Here is a 21,379-nt window from a genome sequence, read left to right on the forward strand (position 1 = left end):
AGGGAATAAAGAAAGCAGAGATCTATTTGATAGGGATCCCCGTGAATGGAGGGTAAGTGAACTTAGACATCTTTTTCTCACCATACCTACCTTTCCAAGTCAAGGTCCTCTTATTCCTGGACAAGACAAGTATTAGTAAAATTTTTCAGGAGCTGAGTGTTTTCACAGACAAAAGACAGTTTTGTAATATTGCCAGGAATGAGAGAAACCATTAACATTGCGTAAGATTTTGTGTATGTTTGTCATTAAATGTCTGAAATTAACACAAAAATACATGTTACAGAAATTCAGAATACATGCACATTTTGCTCTAACATACCTAATATTGCAAGAGAGAAGCTGTTGGGACCTGGCTGAAGCTTGACTTCTCTTCTCTCATTTGTCAGGATGGACATGATGTACTGTGTACTGTCATTCCAGAGTGCAACACCCTTTCATCATGGAGGAACACTTATCCCTACAATTCAGGGAGCTGGATGAGCTTTGCTTGAATTTCAGATTCTGTTCTGACCTTGTTAACAGCTATCTTGTTACATGTCATAGTCCAGTGTGGTGGGTTACTGAAGGTCTATCATGAGTGACAATGTGCAGGAGTGCCGGCTGGCTTAAGCAAAATAGATTCATATAGATATCCTTCTAAATAATGCTGTGCATTCTCAAAAGTCTTGGCTCTTAGGGATTTGAGAGAGATGATGTGACATTCTTCCATTAGGTTAAACTAATATAAGTATCACAATATGTGATGAGCTGGTGCAATGTCTATGAAACTGTGCAGGAGTTTCCATGAATGCAAGTACACTTTGATTTCTAACATTCTCCTATCTACACTTCCCTCTTTAGATAATATACCCTACTCATATTGATAGGCCCTGTTTCACTGCTAATAATGCCTCAGTGTTCCTTCTGATATATATGATTGCTCTGAAGACTCCTTAAAGTCCAGAGCACAGTTTGCACCATTCCTTAGCCCCACCACAGGGAGGACTGTGTCGAGAGCTTGGCCAAACTATCCTCACTCTCATTGTCTCACGAAATGATACAGCATGGTGTCCTCAGTGGTCAGACTTGTCAAAGTTATAACAGAGACAAAACTCAAGAGAGGTCCTAAGTGGGTTTACTGGTCTTAGAACAGAGAATATGTGTGTTTGTGTGTGTCCTGTGCCATACAGTGATATCTCATCACTTTGTCTTACTGTAATGAAAGCTGTCTCCTGTGCAGTCAAAGATATAAACCTCAGGGATAACTGGTCCTTAGCTGTATTTCTGGAAGTGGAGATGAGGCTGATCAAGGATGGCTTTTGTTTTCTGACTCCACAATATCTTCATTTCCCAACAGTGTATCCCATTTTCCAAAGCTTGGAAAATCCAGGGCCAGTAGGTATTAACTTGTAATAGAATAGTCAGAGATAGCTCAGATGCAGACAGACCCTGTAATGGATTTACAAGGCCAGGTCCACATACCTGTAGCCCTTGAAATCATCACACTTGAAACTTTTCAAGAACCAAGGGAGGGCAGATAGGGACCTGACTTTGGGAAGCTGAAACAGAATGAAAAGCAGACCCTGTAGTATTATTGTCTTAGTTAGGTTTTCTTTTTTTGTATTTTATAATTTAATTTAATTTAATTTTACATATCAGCCACGGATTCACTTGTTCTCCCCCGTCTTCCCCCCCCAGCTTCCCCCAGCCCACCCCCATTCCCAACTCCTCCAGGGCAAAGACTCCCCTGAAGAATGAGTTCAACCTGGTAGATTCAGTCCAGGCAGGTCCAGTACCCTCCTCCCAGGCTGAGCCAAGTGTCCCTGTATAAGCCCCAGGTTTCAAACATCCAACTCATGCAATGAGCACAGGACCAACTGCCTGGATGCCTCCCAAACAGATGAAGGCAATCAACTGTCTCACTTATCCAGAGGGCCTGATCCAGTTGGGGGACTCCTAAGCCATTAGTTCATAGTTCATGTGTCTCCATTCGTTTGGCTATTTGTCCCTGTGCTTTATCCAACATTGGTCTCAACAATTCTCGCTCATACAAACCCTCCTCTTTCTTGCCAATTGGACTCCTGGAGTTCCACCTGGGGCCTGGCCATGGATCTCTGCATCCGGTTCTCTCAGTCATTGGATGGGGTTTCTAGCATGACAATTGGGGTGTTTGGCCATCCTATCACCAGAGTAGGTCAGCTCGGGCTATCTCTTGACCATTGCCAGTAGTCTATTGTAGAGGTATCTTTGTGGATTTCTGTGGGCCTCTCCAGCACTCTGCTTCTTCCTATTCTCATGTGGTCTTCATCCATCATGGTCTTTTATTCCTTGTTCTCCCTCTCTGTTCCTGATCCAGCTGAGATCTCCCGCTCCCCTAAGCTCTCTTTCCCTCGACCCTTGCCCTTCATTACCCCCACTCACGTCCATGTTGTTCATGTAGATCTCATCCATTTCTTTGTCATTGGGTGATGCCTGTGTCTTTCCTGGGGTTCTGTTTTCTAGGTAGCCTCCGTGGAGTTGTGAGTAACAGTCTAGTCATCTTTGTTTTACATCTAGTATCCTCCTATGAGTGAGTACATACCATGTTTGTCTTTCTGAGTCTGGTTTACCTCACTCAAGATGATTTTTTCTAGATCCATCCATTTGCCTGCAAACCTCATGATGTCATTGTTTTTGCTCAACATCCCTAATTATCAGGAAAATGCAAATCAAAACAACTCAGATATTACCTTATGCCTGTCAGAATGGCTAAGATCAAAAACACAGAAGACACCTTATGCTGGAGAGGATGTGAAGCTAGGGGAACTCTCTTCCACTGCTGGTGGGAATGCAAGCTTGTACAACCACTTTGGAAACCAATATGGCACTTTCTTAGAAAATTGGGAATCAATCTCCCCCAAGATCCACCTATACCACTCTTGGGCATATACCCAAGGAATGTTCAATCATACCACAAGGGCACTTGCTCAGCTATGTTCATATCAGCATTGTTTGTAATAGCCAGAACCTGGAAACAACCTAGATGCCCTTCAACTGAAGAATGGATAAACAAAATGTGGTACATATACACAATGGAATACTACTCAGCAGCGAAAAACAATGACATCTTTAGTTAGAGTTTCTATTGCTGCAATGATACAAGATGACCACAGAAACCCTAATAAGCAATAAGGTTTAATTGGAGATAGCTTGTAGTTTCAGAGGTTTAGACTACTATCATCTTCAGACAGAAATGGTATGAGGGAAGTTGTTGAGAGTTCTAAATCTTGATCCAGGCAACAGGAAGTTTACTGTGACACTGAGCATAACTGAGCATATCTTGAACATAGAAGACTTCAAACCCTGTCCCACAGTGACACACTTTCTCCAAGAAGGCCATACAAACTACAAAAAGGCCACACCTCCTAATAGTGCCACTTCCTTTGGGGACCGTTTTCTTTCAAACCACCTCAATAATTATCTAGACCAATCCTTCCCTACTCCAGTGCCTCAGCCCTGTGTGAGCAGAGACTTGTGCACTCCCCTCCACTGAGGATGCAAATTTTCCACTGGAAATTAGAAGAATGTTTGAGTTTTGTGACTTCTGTATTTACAAGTGGAGATGGTAGAGCTTAGGTGCCTCCATGAGTCTTCCATGTATGGTGATATTTTATTTGTGCTGAAATGTGATTTTATTTGTATGTTAATAAATAAAGTTGCCTGGGGGTCAGAGCTAATTGCAAGCCATAGCAGAGGGGGGCAGTGGTGGTGCACACCTTTAATCCGATCACATAGCAGACAGAGTCTATGTGTTCAAGGACATAGCCAGCTTGGAGACACAGGCCTTTAATCTCAATACCAACCATAGAGACCTGGAGGTCTGTATAGACAGGCAGTGATGAGGAGGTCACATGATTGGGTTTACAACCAATGAGAAGGCAGAACAGAAAGTCAATAAAAAGACGGACAAACAGGAAGTAGGTCTATTTTTAAGGGGAAGGACAGCTGCAGCAGCGAGGGTTAAGAAGGCAGTCTTGGACACAGCTGTTAGCTACTGCTCTGGCCTCTAGGGCTTTTAATTCTGCATTTGGCTCTACTTTCTTATTTAATAAAACCATTTAGAATTACATCTACATCCATAAGATCTGCTAGAAATTTCCTCTTAATCTCACATAGAGTATAAGTCTATTATGGGATATCATTTGCCCTATGATACATAAAATACCTTCTTTAATAAGAGAAGATGCTATATCAGTGTAGATTCATGTTCTGTAAAGACTTTACAGTGTAGGTCAGAGTACTGAGACTGGAAAGGCAGTAAATATGAGACCAGAGAATACTGCATAATGCATAATTTCAGAAGTGTTGTCAATTAACATGTACATTCATTGTGTCAATAAATGAATTCTGTGAAAAATGTTACAATAGTACTTTTAACTAGCTTACAGGAATTATACTGTTGTGGCATTAAATTATGATAAAAATATCTCTTATATTCTAAGAGACTGATATTTTTCCTAGATCACACAGCCAGAGTGAACAACACACTTTGAAGTCCTTCAGACTGTGATCAACTGTGTACTCAGGCTTTTTAACCTGCCTTTAAGAGAATATTGTAACACTCAGTCTTACTTGCCTAGGATTTCCTATATAATCAGCTTTTACATAAAGTGATAATACATAGCTCTAACCTTATTTTGTGTGCTCTTCCACGTTCCTGACTTAAGACTAATGCATGTGTGTTTGTATATGTGTTATGATAACCTTTTGATGAAAACAGAAAATGTACGTTCAAATAAATTGTCTAAAATGTGTATCCAGGATTTCATAAAACAATATGCAGATGTTATTTGACAAAAAAGGAAGCGTGTACTAGTTATTTGAGTCAGCTGGAAAAAGTCATTAATCCATAGTAAAATTCTCTTAAATTTTTCTCTCAAATATCCCTTTTTCTTTTCCAATGTGATGCTTTCTATGATGTTCAACAAATACAGAGCAAAGATCTTTGTTAAGGAAACAGAGACAGAGAGGACTGCAGAGGAAGGGAGAGGGAGAAGGAGAGGGAGAGAAAGAGAGAGAGACAGACACAGACACACAGAGAGACAGAGATCCAAGGAGACTGACAGAGAGAGAGAGAGACAGAGACAGAGAGACAGACAGAGATACAGAGAGAGAGAGAGAGAGAGAGAGAGAGAGAGAGAGAGAGAGAGAGAGAGAGAGAGATGCAGAAGAAAAGATAGAGATACATACAGAGATTCAGATCCTAAAACAGATACAACAAAAGGCAACACAGGAAGACTCACGTAGGGGATTTAAATCTGGGCTTGTTCTCAGTTAAATGACATCAATGGGAATTGTTTGATTTCTTTCCCTAATGTGATGTGGAAACATTATTGATGAATCTGAGTTTATTATTAATGTGTTCCAACCAACTACAACTTATATAAATGAATTGGAGTTGAAGCATAATTGAGATAAACTCATTAACTATTGACTGTTACTAAGAAATATTCATGGTGTCACAGTCTCATGTCACAGAGACTCATTCACAATATTGAGGAAAAAATGATGATAAGTTGTGCTGCTCTATGGGACCAGTTACATTAAAACATTTAATCCTGAGGAACCAGCTTAGGCTAGCACTACAATCTCACCAAAGAAAAAGGAAGTCCCAGAAAAAACTGTCTTCCTACTAAATTATTTGCATCTTCTCTTCATACTTCTCTTCTGTATGTTAATATATTAATTGATCCATACCCACAGAAGACCTTAAAGAAGTTTCTCAGGCTGGACCATTACAGACAATATTTCTAGTCATTAGAGAAGTATGACAAATCCTACCCATGACACCCCACCATCATTCTCCACATAGAAAGATCTCAAAAATGATATTGTAGAAAATTCCCTACAAGAATAATAGATGCTATGGCAAATATCTATGAAATAATACCCTTAGCCTGACAAGCTCCTATGCAAACAATTCCCACCATCCCTTAGTTTAGTCTGTGGCTTGAGTAATGGATTAACAAATGCCTGTCCACTGCTACTCATAACCAAAGGCAGAGACCTGTACAAACATTACTTGTCATCAAATTATCAGACAAGGAAACTTCCAAACAGTGGCCCAACAGCTTGTCAGCCCTCAAGTGGTTAACAGCCAAAGCAGCCAAGCTGCTATCAGGGCTTGGAATAAATTTCCTGATATTAACACTCCCACAAGCATATTTCCCACTATACACAGAAATCTACAGAGCCCTTTGTGACTTATTCCTTCATCTGCAACAAGCTATAGAGGAGCAGAGAGATAAAGAAGTAGTGTCCACCCTATCTCTTTCATCTACTCATTAAAATGCAAATTGTAACTGTAAAAAGCGTCATTCTGAATTTGATAATACCTCTCATACTATTGCTGATTTGATAAAAAGCATCTCAAAATGATGGCACAGAGGAGCATAAGGTTCACATTCTGGCTTGTCCTTGTGGTCTCCTATATGTTTCCAATGTGGAGAGAACAGGCCGTTTTCAAAAATAATGCAAACTAAAACTTGCTAATCAACCTCAGTAGAGTACACCTCCCTCTAAAACACCTGCAAAATGTAAGATGCATTTTCACTGGTCCAGTCTATGTGGATGGTGGTGACAAAGAGAATCCAATTTCAGGAAACAGGGGAATGAGCAACCAGGGCTGCTGATGACAGGATCAGGTCTCTACATTCCCAGTTTGGAATCCCACTGCTCTTTCCACAGTGCTTTCTGAGCAGGAGCCCAGCTTGTTGCCAAAGTAGCAGACTCCACACCCTGGGGACTCCACATGACACTCAGCTCCATCCCTGGTCCTAAAACAATAAGAGATTTGATTACTACTTCCAAAAGCAATTCATAATCAGATGTATCAAAAACTAAAGATATAAAATTAGATTTCATAGAAAAGGTTAAAGCACTTACCCCAAAATCTATGGAGACCCCTTCCAACAAACTGCCTTGGCTTGTTTTAGGGAAAACAAACTGGACTGTGAAAGGGACTTTGTTTGTGCACATGCTGTTGATTTGTCTTTTACTAGCCTGATTCATATTATAGCTTATTCCCAGCTACTCCAGCAAGACCAGTCCCTTATATTTGAGAAATATTTATGTCATAATTGCTACAGTGAGTCCTATTTTAATTTCTTGAAAAGGAATCATGTCAATGGAGGTGGTCACTGGTAAACAACTGGTCAAGGCATGGTTCACTCTAAGGGCATCCTGAGTCAGCATCACCTTATGCCCAGCAGCCCTTTTGAAAAGTTGACAAAGACCTGTAAGACTGTGAAATGACAGACAAAGGCACAATAAGATTCATTATTTCTGAGCAAGTCTCCAGGCTAATCTTCTCTGTCATCTCAGTTCCAGGGCAGCTTCCTGCTCCTCCAGGGTTTCTGACACACTCAGGATGTGGGTTGCAACACTGTGTCTTGCACAGTAATAGACCGCAGAGTCCTCAGATGTCAGCCTGCTGAGCTCCATGTAGGCTGTGCTGGAGGATGTGTCTGCAGTCAGTGTGGCCTTGTCCTTGAACTTCTGATTATATCCAGTACCACCACTTCCAGGATTAACAGCTCCAATCCACTCCAGGCCCTGTCCAGGACTCTGCTTCACCCACTGCATATTATAGCTGGTAAAGGTGTAGCCTGAAGCCTTGCAGGACAACTTCACTGAGGAACCAGGTTTCCTCAGCTCAGGACCAGACTGCTGCAGCTGGACCTGGGAGTGGACACCTGTGGAGAAAAAGGCAGAGTGGATGTCATTGTCACCTCAGTCCCTGTTCCCTCTTCAGGTTTGGAACTGGAAAGCCCCTTACCTGTAGTTACTGACATGAAGAAGAGGATGATCCATCTCCATCCCATGGTGAAAACCTGTGTGGTCAGTGACTGTGGAGAGGACACTGATCATATGTTGTTCTGGGGTGTGGACTTCCTTGTATTTACCACCACAGACTTAAGTAATTTGCATATTCATAAATAGGGTACTTCTTAGATACGTGTCTAGTACAGCTGGAGAAGAAAGTGGTAGAGTATACCTGGGTCAGGCAGCAGGATGTTGAGTGCTAATTCCTAATCCTCTCTGAGGAAATACATAACATGCTCCTTCCCTTAGCCCTGTACAGATGCTGGGAATGTAACATCAGGACCTGAGCTCTAAATAGAATCAGGCCTGAGAAAGTTGCTCCACTTTGTGAAAAGGTTGTCAGATTGATGTACAGATGGTGGTTGTGGTGATGATGATGATGATGATGATGATGATGATGATGATGATGACACTGATGGGAAATTTAAAACCTGCCAAGTTATGAGAATTTACAACCTCCATTAAGATATATGCAATTAGTATTTGCTATTCCAACAGACTATACACTAAGAAACTCATCCAGATGTCCAAAAATAAATATACTTCAGAAATATTTGCACAATGATTATTGTATCAACCTCACAATAACTAAATTATGAAAATAAATTATGTGTCTGTCAACAGACGATTTCATCAAGAAGACATGTTCATCAAAACAATAGAAGTTTTTCATCTGCAAGAAATATGGAAATTACATCAGTTATAGAAAATGAATGCAACTAGAGATAAACATATTAGTTCAGACCATTTCAGGAACACAGACAATAAATGAGACTCTCATTAGTACTTCTTAGATATTTCATATTCACACACATCTATGAATATAAATACATGATGAAGTATAAGTGAAATTGTCTAGTAGAATAAAGGTAAAGTAGGAGGGGAAGGAAAATGAAGGGTAGAGATTATGGAGAAATATATGCAGTATACAAAATACACGTGTATGAAAATTCTAAACATATGTAAAATTGTTATTTTTACATTTAATAATTTGTATTCCTTGAAATTTTTATCCATGATAAAATATATCATGATCATATCTACATCCACTATGCCCCACATGTTCCTCTTGGGACCTTCCAATAAGTCTCTACCCAACTTCCTGACCCCTTTTGTTTCATTAACACAGTGAGTCCAATCAGTGCTATCTATTTATACATAGGTGGGGTCATTCACTAGCACATAGGAAAACTTCAGTAATCTTCCAAAGAAAATTTATTGTATTTTCCTCATCCATTATCAAATGCCAATAGAACCTCAGATTGGTTTGGGTCCTAGGAGTGTCTCTCTATCCATATTATAGTTTTAAAAATTGTTATACTATCTTTAGTGGTGAGAACAGGGCAGGAGAGGACACAGGAAAGATCTGGGAGACCCTGCCACACCAACCTCATCTGTCTACTGGGGATTCTTGGCTCCATTGTGCCACCTGCTGGTTATTAGCCCCCCTGCAGGTTGGTTTATCATGGCTTATACTGAAGTTGCATTGTCTCTTTTAAAAAAAAATTAATTCATTTTACAGACTATCCACAGATGCATCCTCATCCCTCCTCCTGCTCTCCCCCACCTTCTCCCTGGACCCACACTTTACCCCCTCCTCCAAAATAATAAGTACTTCCATGGGGGACATCAAAGCCTGAAACATTAAATTGATACAGGACCAAGCCCCTCTCTGCTTTATTCGGGGTGAACAAGTGGTAGATCTTAGGTAATACGCTCAAGAAAGCCAGCTCATGCACCAGGGATAGATCCTGAACACACTAACAGGGACCTCTCAAACAGACCCAGCTACACAACTGTCTCCCATATACAGAGGGTCTAGACTGGTCCCAAGCAGGTTCCAAAACTGTTAGCCTAAAGTTTTTGAGTTCCTTTGACTTGGTTCATTTGTCTCTGAACATTTCCCCATCATGATCTTGACCCCCCCCCCCCTTAATCATATAATCCCTCTTCTCTCTTCCCTCTCTTTGACTGGATTCCTGTAGCTCAGCCTGGTGCTTGGTTGTGGATCTCTGCATCTGCTTCCATAAGTTGCTGGATGAAGGCTCTATAACTATTAGGATATTCATCACTCTGATTACCAAGGTAGGCCAGTTCAGACACCTTCAACATTATTACTAATAGTCTAATCTGGGGTGCATCATTCTTATGGGTCCCTGGGAATTTCCCTAGCACCAGGTTTCTCCCTTATGCTATAATGTCTCTCTCTATCAAGACATCTCTTTTATTGCTCTCCCACTCCACACCTCCCAGAGCTTGACCATCCCACTCACTCATGTTCTTATCTTCCAGCCCTTACATTCTATTGCCCCCCACTCATCTTCCGTTTACTCATCAGAATCTCCTCTGTTTCCCCTTCCCAAGGTGATCCATGCATCCCTCTTAGGGTCCTCCTTGTTTCCTAGCTTCTCTGGAGCTGTAGGTTGTAGTATAATTATGTGGAGAAAGAAATCAGAGACACATCACCCTTTACAATAGCTACAAATAATATAAAATACTTTGGGGTAACTCTAACAAGTGAAAGACCTGTATGACAAGAACTTTAAGTCCTTGAAGAAAGAAATTGAAGAAGATATCAGAAAATAGAAATATCTCCCATGCTCATGAATAGGTAGAACCAACATAATAAAAATTGCAATCTTAACAAAAGCAATCTACAGATTCAAAGCAATCCCCATCAAAATCCAAGCACAATTCTTCACAGACCTCGAAAGAACAATACTCACCTTTATATTGAAAAACGGAAAACCTAGGATATCTTAAATAATCCTATACAATAAAGCAACTTCTGGAGGCATCACAATCCCTGACATCAAGTTCTAATATAAAGCTATTTAAAAAAAAAAGCTTGGTATTTGCATAAAAATCAACATGTGGACCAAAGGAATCGTATTGATGGTCCTGACATTAATCCACACACCAATGAACACCTGATTTTTTTTTACAAAGAAACCAAAACTGTAAATGAAAAAAGAGAGAGCATCTTAAACAAATGGTGCTGGCATAACTGGATGTCAACATGTAGAAATTGCAAATAGATCCATATCTATCTCCATGCACAAAACTCAAGTCCAAGTGGATCAAGACCTCAATATAAAACCAGTTACAATGAACCTGATAGAAAAAAAAGTAAGAAATTGTCTTGAAGGCATTGGCACAGGAGACCACTTCCTAAGTATAACACCAGTAGCACAGACACTGAGAGCAACAATTAATAAATGGGGCCTCTTGAAAATGAGAAGCTTCTGTAAGGCAAAGGACACAATAAATAAGACAAAACGACAGCCTACAGAATGGGAAAAGATCATCACCAATCCCACATCTGACAGAGGGCTGATCTACCAAATATGTAAAGAACTCAAGAAAATAGACATCAAAATAACAAACAATCCACTTAAAAATGGGCTATAGAGCTAAACAGAGAATTCTCAACAGAAGAATCTCAAATGGCTGAAAGGCATTTAAGGAATTGCTCACCATCATTAGTTATCAGGGAAATGCAAATCAAAACGACTCTAAGATAACATCTTACACCTGTCAGAATGGCTAAGATCAAAAACACTGATGACAGCTTATGTTGGAGAGGATGTGGAGCAAGGGGAACATTCCTCCACTGTTGGTGGGAATGCAAACTTGTACAGAACTGTCGTTCTTGAGCAGTAACAAATTCCTACAACTTCAGTGTTCATAGAGCTTAGCTTAAGAGAGAAATGGTTGTTGTTAATCTGGAGATGCTGACTGGATACGTCAGAGATTGATTTTAAGATGTTTCCATACCATCATCAATGCACCTCTTGATGCCAGCCTCCTCCCTGGTGACAGTTGGATCCAGCTCTAGTAGTTCCCACTTGTAGTAAGGTGACAACAGGAAAGAACAACAGGAGACTACATTCTTCAGACTGTACCTGGGAGAGATCACCTGATGGCAGAGAACCACACAGAGTCTTAAGGTCAGATGCAGCTCCCCATGCATCTGAGACATGCAGATAAAGGGGTCAACAGAAAGAGGATAACCCACTGTGGCACTCACATAAAGTTAACATTTACAGAAAATATACTCACATTAAGAAGGAAGTAGAAATGAAACAAATAAATGTTGTGACTCAATCTGTTTCCCACACTGCATTTGCATGCATTTAAAGGAATAAGGAGAGAGGAGATATCCTTGACATGGATCCTCATGGGTGGAGGCTATGTGTACTTAGACGGTTTTATCAATCCATGTCTACCTTTCCAAGTCCACAGTCCTCTTATTCTTGTCCATGGCATGTGTTAGTTAAGCTATTCAAAAGCTGAACATTTCATGGATTTGAAATATACTCCCAGGAATGGGACAATCCAATATCACTATGTAGGGTTATGTGTACATTTGTGTTTAAATGTCTGAACTACAGCTACAATATTAAAACAAAAAATGCACACTACAGAACTGCATGCTATTCATGTATATTTTGCTCTAATTTTAGGTCATGAGTCAGATGCACCCAAGGTTGAAGCATAGAAGGATTTGGGACCAGTCTGGTGCATATCTCCTCTTTTACCACTGGTTAGAATTGATATATCTTGGAGACTGTCATTCTACAGGGTAACACCCTCTTCTCATTAAAGAAGAAAACTTATCCCTACAATTCAGGGTACTGGATGGTTTTATCTTGGCATTTCAGAGTCTCTGTTGGGCTATGTAATGTCTATAAAGCCACATTTAACTTCAGTACTTGGGATGCTGATGACTATCATAGGTTAAAATGGACAGGGGTGCATGTCTACTTAAATAGTATGGAGACTTTCTCCTCTTACAATGTAATCCATTCACAAAATTCTGGGCCCTGTGAGAATATGAATAGACACTATGAGCTTATTTACCCCACTTAAAGTAATATTAGGATTATAATATGGGCATATCTGATGTAATAAATGTGCAAGTGAGCAAGAGTTTTCCTTGCATGCATCACATATTGATTTCTAGCTTCTTTTATGATTGTCCATTTGCTATGTGGATTATTTACCCTTTTCCTCTGGCTGGGGCCTGTTTTCATTGATCATAAACCCCCAGCAATTCCTCCTGTAACTGTGATGTATTTTACTCTTCTGAACACTACCTAAGGACCTGAGCACCACTCACACAATTACTGAATCCCTCCACAGGGAGGATTCTGTCTGGAAATAGTCTCATATCTCCTCACTCTGATTCTCATAGATTGATGCATAGGGTTTCCTCAGTGGTCAGATATCTAAGATGTAAGAATATCCAGTTTAGAGATGTTTCTAGACATCTCTGGAGTGTCCACTCTGTAACTTACCTCTAAAGGAAGTTACAGACAACCTCTGCCACCCATTCTTTTGGGAATATGTCATGAATTAGCAACACTAACTACTAAACAGTCTTCAGCAAATGACCGAGGATGACTGTGACACCCATGCATCCCAAAGACTGGAGGAGAATGTCTTGTGCCACTGCGTTCACTGTTCTGTAACAGGCTGTGATTACAGGGAATGGTATTGAGACTGGGGAAGACTATGGATGTGGAATCAGTGATCACTGCTTAATCTCAGAACCAATTCCTAAAAGCTGATAAATATGAACTCATTTGATGAATAAACTTTGTTAATAAAAAATCAACAGCAACATTGATCATCTCCTAGGAATTACACATTGATGTGAAATGTGATCAAACATTTCTACTACAAAGTATTAACTCAATTATGGTAAACACATGCTCACATTGATATCAACAGGAGAATGTGTGGATCAAGTTCACTAATTTAAAACTCCTGCTCTCCGAATCTTGCATGCAGGGTGTTCCAATCTGCAGTACTTAAGCACAGCTTTTGACAAAGTCTTCAGGTTACTCGTCCTGCTCCTCTCTTCCCCAAGGCAGCTTCCTACTCCTTCAGGGTTTCTGACACACTTCAGATGTATTCTTGACACTGTTCTTTGACAGTAATAGATGGAAGAGCCCTCAGATGTCAGGCTGCTGAGCTCCTTGTAGACTGTGTTGGATATTGTGTCTGTATCTTGTGTGCTCTGTCCTGGAACTTATGTGTGTAGTTTCTTTGGCCAATCCTTGGGAGTATCCATCCAATCCTTTTTGGCTCATGTCTAGGTTCTGCCTTACCCAATTTGTATAGCAAATGCGAAAGCTATCTGAGTCTAAGTCCTTGCAGGAAAGCTTTACTGAATCTCCAGGAATCTTCATCCAACACCAGACTGCCTCAGCTGAACCTAGGAGTGGGCATCACTTGTAGGCAGGATGCCCAATCACTTTAGTCTCTGGCTCCCCATCAGCACTGCTCCTAGTAATGCACTTACCTATAGCTGCTGCCACCAGGGGGATGATGTGACCTCAATCCACAGTCAGAACCTGTGTGCTCATAGACTGTGGACAAATGAAGACTAATGTGGTACTGCTGGCTGTGTGGATATCACTGTATTTACTACCTCAAAGTTTGTAGTTCGTGTAATCTTGAGAAATGGCATTTCTCAGATGACGGCCTTATTCTTTTTGAGAAAGAACAGGGAGAGTTTTAGTATGTTAGTCAGTGGGAGGATGAGATTCAAGAATGAAACCTGCCTGGGGAAACACATTTCCTGCTTCATCCTGGTACCTGTGTGGATAGAGCTCTTCCATCCCATCAAGAATCCAGTCACCTCATCAGTGTTCAATAAAGTGGACCACACATCAAAGGTTCAAGGATCACCTGAACCTCCTTAGGGTCAACCATATTTGTGATGCTGAGACTTTGCATTGACCATCTTGCCCCCATCAGACACTGGCACAGAGCTTTGGAGGCTTCTGTCCATTCTATACCAGTGATCAGCAGGTGAACACCCCTGATATAAGCTGAAAACTCCTGGGACACTTTTTCCCATAATATTGCTCAGGATCCTGGAGTTCAAATACCCTTAACCTTTACTAATAAGTCTTCAATAAACAAATATTCTATCGAACAGCAGTAGGAATCTGTTCTGGATTTTAGAGACATCACTATGGATTTTATTTTATTTAACAAATAACCTCTCCAGTGTTGTAGCATGGAGATTTCACATGTCAACTACACCATGGTCTCTGACTGTAATGAGACTGGCAATGAAGTCCCAGACTGTAGCATGAATCTTAAAGAGTCTTATTAATAAAATAAAACCTGAAGCCAGGTATTGGGGTGAATGCTGGAAGATCAGAGAACCAGAACAAGCCACAGCCACCTCACCTTGCCAGTTCCTCAGCTGATCCTGTTTCCTCAGACTGGAAGCCTCTGAGCCCTCATCTGAATGAATCTCAGCTGAACTGCTGCTTAAAAGCCTGAAAGCTTAACCAGGCTAGTTCCTGGTTTTCATGCCTTATATACCTTTCTGCTTTCTGCCCTCACTTCCTGGGATTAAAGGCTCACTTCCTGGGATTAAAGGCGTGAGTCACCATGCCTAGCTGTTTCCAGTGTGGCCTTGAACTCACAGAGATCAAGATGGATTTCTGCTTCTGGAATGCTAGGATTAAAGGTGTGTGTGCCACTATTTTCTGGCCTCTATATCTAGTGGCTGTTCTGTTCTCTGACCCCAGATAAGTTTATTAGGGTGCACAATATTTGGGGGAACACAATACCACCACACCAGACTGTTGAAATCTCCTCAATGAACAACATTCTTACCTGCTTCTGCTGTCCTTTACCACGTAGAGAATTAATGGATCCACAGTGCCCCCTTCTGGTTCTGAGAAAGACTTGTATAAGTTCTCACACACAGGGCCCTCACCATGATCCTTGTTTCCTCTTCTTTGTAATGCACATGGTGATGCTGAGTAGACATTTCAAGGATGGATGATGAGCTGTGTCTCACAGGTTGTTTCCATGAACCATAGTCCTTTCTCTAGGGGCTGTTAGATGTGGCTTTAGCAGTGACCACTGGTGCTGGAGTGAGATACCAGAAACTGTGCAAGTGGTGAACATGATCCACAACTACTCCACAACGCAATTTCCAAAATCCTCCAGCTGCATTTGGGGCAGAAAACTCCCATCACCATGAAGAGGAACAAATGTGGTACTTAATAAATTCCCACCTACAGAAAATATTTTCACATCTGAGAGTGACCAGAATTTAGAGAAGTTTGAACTGTGAAACAATCTGTTTGCTAATTCCAAATTTGTATCATGGATAAGCTGTAGATTTGTTTGTAGAGACTTAAAAGGAATTGTTGTTCCCTTTGCTGTAGCACAAATCTTAAAGGGTCTTATTAATAAAAACAAACTCAGAGCCAGGTATGGGGTGAACACTGAAAGATCAGAGAGACAGAACAAGCCACAGCCACCTCACCTTGCCAATTCCTCACTGACCCTGTTTCCTCAGACTGGAAACCTCTGTGTCCTTATCCAAATGTCTCTCAGTTGAACTGCTGCTAAAAGCCTAAAAGCTTAACCAGGCTCTAGTTCCTCATCATCACGCCTTAAATACCTTTCTGCTTTCTGCCCTCACTTCCTGGGATTAAAGGCGTGTGTCACCATGCCTGGCTGTTTCCAGTGTGGCTTTGAACTCACAGAGATCCAGACAGATCTCTTCCTTTGGAATGCTAGGATCAAAGGTGTGTGTGCCACCATTTTCTGGCCTCTATTTCTGTCTAGTGGCTGTTCTGTTCTCTGACCCTAGATAAGTTTATTAGTGTACACAATATCAATATTTTGGGGAACACAATATCACCACACTTTGCCATGCATCTTTCTAGGTGCAAATTTCATTCTGTGTCCTCAGGCATTTTTCTTCTTTGTTTGGATCTAAATTCCCCAAGCTTGGCATCTTATTCATGAAATGTCATGGCTAACAATTTTCAAAGACTTAGATGCATTTGCTATAAGCACAGTGAATGACATCTGTAGAGCTAAATAACCCACCACCAGTTCCAAAGAGTAGGTGAAGCCAATACCAATGTGTATGGCCCATGTGTACCTACACATGAATACTTGTGACCTGTAGGCACACATGTTAACCCCTAAATAAATGCTGCATATCAGATGTAGATGTATTTGTAAGGGAAGAAGCAACATGATCATAAGTCAAGTGCATTTCACTCCCATACAAGTTTGTCTTGTTGAAAACTTTTCAGTGTCTCATGGTACTTGAATATGTAATTCTGTATGTAAGTGCATTTGCTAGCTTCTATATCCATGGCTTGCTATAAAGAGGGATTTTTTACATCAAGCTCACATTCACAATATATGTTGTACATTGTTGATGCTTTTGTTTGCATGATATTTCTTCCTAGCATTGCTGAAGAAGGCTCATGCTATTGATTCTTCTGAAAGAAAGCCTAGAATTTACAATACAAACACCCTGGGCCTATCGATTCTTCCATAGTGGAAGAACTTTGAGGAACTGGAACCTGATTCTGGGGAAAAAAATAGCTGCTTAGTGGCCTTTGGTACAGTGATAAGGCTCAGTGAGAATCAGCTACAAATATTTATATCATATTAATCACAACTCTTGTTCACCATTGGTATACATGAAATTCATTTAAATGACTTACTATCTTAGAAGAAGAACCTAAATGTGCTGTGGGATGTTCTGTATGTCAAGTGTGTTGCTGATTGGTCAATAAATAAATCACTGATTGGCCAGTGGCCAGGCAGGAAGTATAGGTGGGACAAGGAGGAGAATAAAGCTGGGAAGTGGAAGGCTGAGTCAGAGACACTGCCAGCCGCCACGATGAGAAATAGCATGTGAAGATGCGGGTAAGCCACGAGCCACGTGGCAAGGTATAGATTTATAGAAATTGATTAATTTAAGCTGTAAGAACAATTAGCAAGAAGCCTGCCACGGCCATACAGTTTGTAACCAATATAAGTCTCTGTGTTTACTTGGTTGGGTCTGAGCAACTGTGGGACTGGCAGGTGAGAGAGATTTGTCCTGACAGTGGGCCAGGCAGGAAAACTCGAGCTACATAAATGCTTATTAGCAATGGTATTGCATGCTGAATGTTTTGCACAAGCAATGACATCATGGTTAGCATAGGTTTTCCCTTTTAAAATCAGGCAGGTTTTCATACTGATTTGTGCTCATCCCAACAGAATGAGTTTTATACAGCCATAAAGGTCTAGAGCATTACTCTTCTCTAGTCAATATTGTCCCTGATTCTGTCTTACTACCATTACCATCCCTATGATATAAACAGCCTACATACCCCCAATTGACATCCATGGGGTCACAACCATGAGACTTATCCAGAACCTTGAGGAAAATGGTGATAAGTTGTGCTGCTCTATGAGATAGTTATATTAAAACATTTAATCCTACGGAACCAGCTTAGGCTAGCACTACAGTCTCACCAAAGGAAAAGAAAGTCCCAGAAAATAATGTCTTCCTACCTAAACCTCTAGCATCTTCTCTTCATATGTCCCTTCAGGATGCCGATATATTGATTGATCCTTACCCAAAAAAGGCCTCAAAGTGTTTCCAGGCAGGACAATTACTGACTGTGTTTCCAGTCATTAGAGAAGTATGAAGAACCCTGCCTATAAACCAATCCTCCGTTCTCCATATAGGAAAACCTCAAAAACAATGTTATAGAAAATGGGGGGGGCGGGGGAGTCATCTCCCTACAGGAACAGTAGATGTTTTCACAAGTATGTATGAAATAATTTCCTTAGCCTGACAAGCCCTTATGAAAACAATTCTCACCACCCCTCACTTTAGTCTGTGGCTACAGTAATGGATGGACAAACGCCTGTTCACTGCTGCTCATAACCAAAGGCAGGGACCACTACAAACATGACTTATCATCAAATTATCAGAAAAGGAAACTTCCAAACAGTGGCCCAACTGCTTGCCAGCCCTCAAGTGGTTAACAGCAAAAGCAGCCACGGTGCTTTAATGGCTTTGAATAAAGCACTTGATATTAATACTCCCACAGGCATATTTCCCACTGTACACAGAAATATACAGAGCCATTTATGACTTTGTCTATCATCTGAGGCAAGCTACAGAGTAGTAAGAAGAGAGTAATGAAGCTGATTCCAACTTGTCTCTTTCATCTGTTTATTAGAATGCAAATTTTAACTGTAAAAAGTTTCATTTTGAAGTTGTTAATACCTCTCATACTATTGCTGATTTCATAAAAGCATGCCAAAATGATTGCCCAGAAGAACTCACATTCTGGCTGTGATATTATGGCCTCATATGTGTTTTACACATGGAGGGAATAGGCCATTTTCAAAAATAATATAAACAAAAACTTGCTAATCATCCTCAGTAGAGTACACCTCCCTCTAAAACACCTGCAAAATGTAAGATGCATTTTCAATGGTCCAGTCTGTGTGGATAGTGGTGAAAAAGAGAACTCAATTTCAGGAAACAGGGGAATGAGCACCCAGGGCTGCTGATGACAGGATCAGGTCTCTACATTCCCATCTTGGAATCCCACTGCTCTTTCCCCAGTGCTATCTGAGTAGGAGCCCAGCTTGCTGCCAAAGTAGCAGACTCCACACCCTGGGGACTCCACATGACACTCAGCTCCATCCCTAATCCTAAAACAATAAGAGATTTGATTACTACTACCAAAAGCAATTCATTATCAGATGTATCAATAACTAAAGACATAAAATTACATTTCATAGGAGAGGTTAAAGCACCTACCACCAAAACTATTGGGACCCCTTCCAACAAACTGCCTGTGCTTGTTTTAGGGAAGCCAAATTGGACTATGATAGGTACTTTGTTTGTGCACATGCTGTTGATTTGTCTTTTACTGGCCTGACTCATAGTTTATTCTCAGCTACCGAAGCAACAGTTCCAGTCCCTTGAATTTAAGAGATATTTATATCATAATGTATTGCTACAGTTTGTCGTATTTTAGGTTTTTTTAAAAAGAATCATGTCAATGGAGGTGGTCACTGGTAAACAACTGGTCAAGGTATGGTGTACTCTAAGGGCATCCTGAATCAGGATCACATTATACATAGCAGTCCTTTTGAAAAGCTGACCAGGACCCTATAAGACTGTGAAATGACAGACAAAGAGACACTCGATGATTACTTTTGAGCAAGTCTCCAGGCTAATCTTCTCTGTCATCTCAGTCCCAGGGCAGCTTCCTGCTCCTCCAGGGTTTCTGACACACTCAGGATGTGGGTTGCAACACTGTGTCTTGCACAGTAATAGACCGCAGAGTCCTCAGAGGTCAGGCTGCTGAGCTCCATGTAGGCTGTGCTGGAGGAAGTGTCTGCAGTCAGTTTGGCCTTGCCCTGGAACTTCTGATTGTACTTAGTATCACCATCTCCAGTATAAATCCTTCCAATCCACTCCAGGCCCTGGCCAGGACTCTGCTTCACCCAATGCATATAGGAATAGGTGAAGGTGTAGCCTGAAGCCTTGCAGGACAACTTCACTGAGGACCCAGGTTTCCTCAGCTCAGCCCCAGATTGCTGCAGCTGGACCTGGGAGAAGACACCTGTGGAGATAAAGGTAGAGTGTATATCAGTGTCATCTGAGTCCCTGTTCCTTCAGGTTTGGAACTGGAAAGCCCCTTACCTGTAATTACAGACAGAAGGAAGAGGATGATCCAGCTCCATCCCATGGTGAGGACCTGTGTGGTCAGTGACTGTGGAGAGGACACTGATCATATGTTGTTCTGGGGTGTGGACTTCCTTGTATTTACCACCACAGACCTAAGGAATTTGCATATTCATGAGCAGAGAACTTCTTAAATAAGCACCTAGTTCTGCTGGAGAAGAAAGAGGCAGAGGATACCTGGGTCACAGGCAGCAGGATGCTGAGGGCACAAAAATATATATTTCAGAAATATTTACAGAACAATGATTATTGCAGCAGCACTCCCTTAACTGAATTATGGAAATAAACTATGTATCTGTCAACAGAGGTTTTCATCAAGAAGACATGTTTATATAAACAACACGACAGGAGTTTTTCATCTCCAAGGAATATGGAAATTACATCAGTTATAGAAAATGAATGCAGCTAGAGATTATGTATTAAGAGCATCTCAGAAACACAGATATTAAATGAGACTCTCATTAGTAGTTTTTTGATATTCCATACTTACATACAACTATGAATACAAATACATGATGAAGTATATGTGAACTTGTCTAGTAGAATAAAAGTAAAGTAGGAGGGGAAGGAAAATGAAAGGTAGAGATTATGGAGAAATATATGCAGAGAACTAAATACATGTATATGAAAATTATAAACACATGAGTGAGGTAACCCAGACTCAAAAAGACAAACATGGTATGTACTCACTCATAATTAGATACTAGACATAAAGCAAAGGATAACCAGACTACAACCCACAACCCCAGAGAAGCTAGCCAACAAGGAGGACCCAAAGAGGGATGCATGGATCGCCCTGGAAAGGAGAAATATATGAGATCTCCATGAGTAAAATGGAGATGAGGGGTGGGCAATGGAGGGTAAGGGATGGCGGAAGAGAACAGTGTGGTCGAACTGGAACAGGGGTGGATTGGGAAAGCAATGAAAGAGATACTTATGATAGAGGGAGATATCATGGGGCTAGAGAGAAACCAGGTGCTAGGGAAGTCC

At 40.9% G+C, this 21,379-nt stretch overlaps 2 gene segments (V, D, J or C); both read right to left on the minus strand.

Annotated features, from left to right (window-relative positions):
• Positions 1–7,332: 7,332 nt before the first annotated feature.
• LOC128110422 (Ig heavy chain V region 108A-like) lies at positions 7,333–7,847 on the minus strand. The segment is given in 2 exon segments: positions 7,333–7,712; positions 7,796–7,847. Coding segments are annotated over 2 exon segments (426 nt in total).
• A 12,040-nt stretch (positions 7,848–19,887) lies between these two features.
• LOC128110423 (Ig heavy chain V region 102-like) lies at positions 19,888–20,393 on the minus strand. The segment is given in 2 exon segments: positions 19,888–20,267; positions 20,348–20,393. Coding segments are annotated over 2 exon segments (426 nt in total).
• Positions 20,394–21,379: the final 986 nt, after the last annotated feature.

This window comes from Peromyscus californicus, unplaced genomic scaffold (assembly GCF_007827085.1).
Source record: "Peromyscus californicus insignis strain IS unplaced genomic scaffold, ASM782708v3 Scaffold_15__1_contigs__length_86483966, whole genome shotgun sequence".
NCBI classification, from domain to species: Eukaryota; Metazoa; Chordata; class Mammalia; order Rodentia; family Cricetidae; genus Peromyscus; species Peromyscus californicus.